At 37.4% G+C, this 3,377-nt stretch overlaps 1 protein-coding gene across 1 annotated transcript; it reads left to right on the forward strand.

Moving 5' to 3' along the window:
* Positions 1-1,022: 1,022 nt before the first annotated feature.
* On the forward strand, positions 1,023-3,163 carry LOC106878282 (uncharacterized). Its single transcript, XM_014927459.2, has one exon. The coding sequence runs from the start codon at positions 1,095-1,097 to the stop codon at positions 3,132-3,134; it is 2,040 nt and encodes a 679-aa protein (XP_014782945.1). The 5' UTR covers positions 1,023-1,094; the 3' UTR covers positions 3,135-3,163.
* The last annotated feature ends 214 nt before the right edge of the window (positions 3,164-3,377 follow it).

Here is a 3,377-nt window from a genome sequence, read left to right on the forward strand (position 1 = left end):
GAGAGAGAAAGAGAGAGAGAGAGAGAGAGAGAGAGAGAGAGAGAGAGAAGGGGAAGAGAGGGAGCGTGCGCATGAGAGAAAATGAGACAGGAAGAGAAGGAGGTAGGAGACCCCTGTGGATGTGAACCCTCTGGATGGCTGCGTTCCGTGTTTTTGTCCGCTGGGAAAGTATGAGGCAACCGTACGGTGCCAATGGCAATTTCAGGACTGCCCGATCGGAACCACTGTGTACAGTTGCACGATATCTTGGCATCAAGTCCCTTCTGTGACTCCATCGGCATCGTCATTGGAGTAATAAAGGCCGTTCTATTTTGTATGGCCTGTTTCCGTCCTCCAAATTCTCTCCCTAGGCATCAGTTTGCTCCGGGGTTAGAGTAGAAGACGCTTATCCATGGAACAGCGAGATGGGAGTGTAGCCTGAACTACCACGTTGTAAGCCGAGGTTCCTAAACACACAACCATCCGTATATACCTTACAGCGGATGATGTACTGTAATAATAATGATAAAAAGCTCTTAATATCAGCGAGATGCTCATGGTCGGAACGTCTTTTATTTATTGGTCTGTTCAGTTAGGAATGACTGTTGAACAACAAAATCTACGACGATAGCATTGAACTAGCATGGCGTCCTCAACGACGCGGTCGATGACGATGACGTCAAAGTAATAGCATCTACGTCATGTCCGGTTATGATAACACGATTTGTTTGTCTATTGTTCTCTATTGAATACGTACATACATATATACCCACACACGTAGATGGCTGCGTGTATATGTGTATACACACACACACACACATACACATATATACACTCATATATATGTGTGTGTGTGTACATATATACTCATATATGTATATATATATATATATATATACACACACACATACAGATACAGTATATATTTATTCTTATATAGATAAACATACATATATATATATATATATATATATAAGTGTATTTTGTGCGTGCGTGTATATATATATTTGTGCGTGTGAGTATTTGTGTATGTATACATTTATCGGTATACAGAAAGACACAAATATAAATAGCTAATAATATCTGTCTACACACATACACACACACGCACGAGGATGGCAATTGGAAATAAGATACAAAATGTCCGCATAAATATGTTGTTGTTTCTCGGTCTTTGGATTCTAAATGCTGTTCTTTGTTTATCGACACCCAATTCCAAAAAATCTATCGAAGGTACACTCGTATCAGATAAAGTAATAATATACCAAGCCTCGCATTCAGTTAGAGAGGACAATTGTCAAGAAAAGATCGATTTTATATTTTACTTACGCGAAGAAAAAATCGAACTGAGATTAACTTTAAACAAAGATGATAAAAGTAGCCCTATATTTTATATAAATGATGAGAACGAGGAAGAAGAATATCGAACTAAACAATTTGGATCAAAGGAAGATCGTACAGCTGTCTTCAAAGGAGTTGGCAGTTCTTTTCTGGTGCAATGTGATGAAAGAGGCAGTAAATATGATACATGTGTGTGTAAAATGAGTGGTACGATTTTTCACAAGAATATCGTGTATGGCATTCTGCCTAACTTTATATTTGATAAAATATATTCTAAACGGGAAGGAAATCATCAGATACATGGATATTTCCACCTGGTATATGATCTTTCACTCAGTAGTAATGAAGGCAGTTTCACATTTTTCAATCTGCCGAGATTTAACGAGAACGTATCTACATTAAATAAGACCTTAATACATCGATCTAAGAGAGGTCTCCTGTACTATATTATAGAAATTGGTATTGTTATAGACAATAGTATATATGAGTTCTTTGCTAATCAAATGTCTAAACGATTTCAAAAGGAAAATGTTTTCCTTACCTATTACCTCACGCAATATTATTTTTATACCTTAGACCTCATTGATTACGTATTTCAATCTCTTTCCACAACTAAGTATGGTGTTGCAGTAACGTGTTCAGGAATTTATCTCTTGAATATTCATAAACCGTCACCGTGGGCAAATGATAGCATGGAAGCCGAACAGTCACTGACGTTGTTCAGGAATTGGTTAAACAACAAAACGGATACAAATTTGGTAACGTACGACCATGTTCTCTTTTTCACAAAACATGCAATTGCTTTTCCGAATGATAACGAAAAGGCTTTCACTTGGGCACGAGGAATATGTTCGAACATGAGCACCAGTGTTCTTTTTGAAAGGTTTTCTATAATAACCGGTGTAATAGCTTCTAAAATGATAGCTCAAAATATAGGTTTAACCGAAAACAAATGCGAATCTCGCGTGCAATATGTTATGTCTAGTGAATTAAATTTTGATAATTTGCAGTCACCAAAAATTAATATTTTTGAATTTTCTAATTGTACAACAGCGCAATTTGAAATGCTGATACACAAACATAGATATTTAAGGTTCTGTTTCAGTAAAGAGGCTACATCAATCGACAACAGTATAACCCTATTTCGTCTCAGCGACAAATTTAAACCTGGTCTAGAATACTCTCCTAATGAGCAGTGTAGACACCGTTTTGGATTGTCGTCTAGTGCTGACGGATGCCAAAAAGAAAATTTCGTTCAAAGAAATACGCTTTGTAGACGACTTTTGTGCTTATATAATTCAACATGCGTAGGGATTTACCCTCTCGAGGGTACATCGTGTGGTACGAAAATGTGGTGCTACATGTCTCAATGTGTATACAATCTTAAAGCTCCACATCTTCTCAGAAATTGTTGGCTCGGAGATAAAGTGCAGGGGATATTACCTGGTACATATAACATGACATGCAAGGATATACCCGACGGGTACGACTATTTCTGCTACGACCCTAAGGTCAAGGAAATATGCTGCTGGACATGTTTCTCCTTGAAATCCAAAATTGTACGATGTGAATACGGAGACCGAGGAGACGATTGCTGGAGGAAGGAATGTCCATTTTACAACCGCACTTATCAGACACACGACTGTTGCCACACATGTGGACATCTTTCACTTGGCGCCAGCTCCTCTGTCATACGACCTAACAGCAGGCATCGCATCATCAAACTCGCAGCTATAGCAATGTCTGTCATCTTTACTATTAAAATCGCTATCTTTTATTTCTTCTTTGATTCAGTTATTGGAAAGCCACCTTAACTGGGATACACCTTGGAGTGTTTAGTCGAACGAATCAACAACAATGTATATTTAAAAAATAACAACAGCAGCAACACCAACAACGTCGACAATGACGACAGTTTAATCGATTCAGAGAGTATTATATACGAGTGAAAGTCAAATTATCCGCACTTTCGCCATAACATATCTATTGTTTTTTTCTTTTTTTTTTTTGCATATAAGTTTGCATTTAAAAAATTTTTTTTTTTTGCACATTTCAAG

This window comes from Octopus bimaculoides, chromosome 24 (assembly GCF_001194135.2).
Source record: "Octopus bimaculoides isolate UCB-OBI-ISO-001 chromosome 24, ASM119413v2, whole genome shotgun sequence".
NCBI classification, from domain to species: domain Eukaryota; kingdom Metazoa; phylum Mollusca; class Cephalopoda; order Octopoda; family Octopodidae; genus Octopus; species Octopus bimaculoides.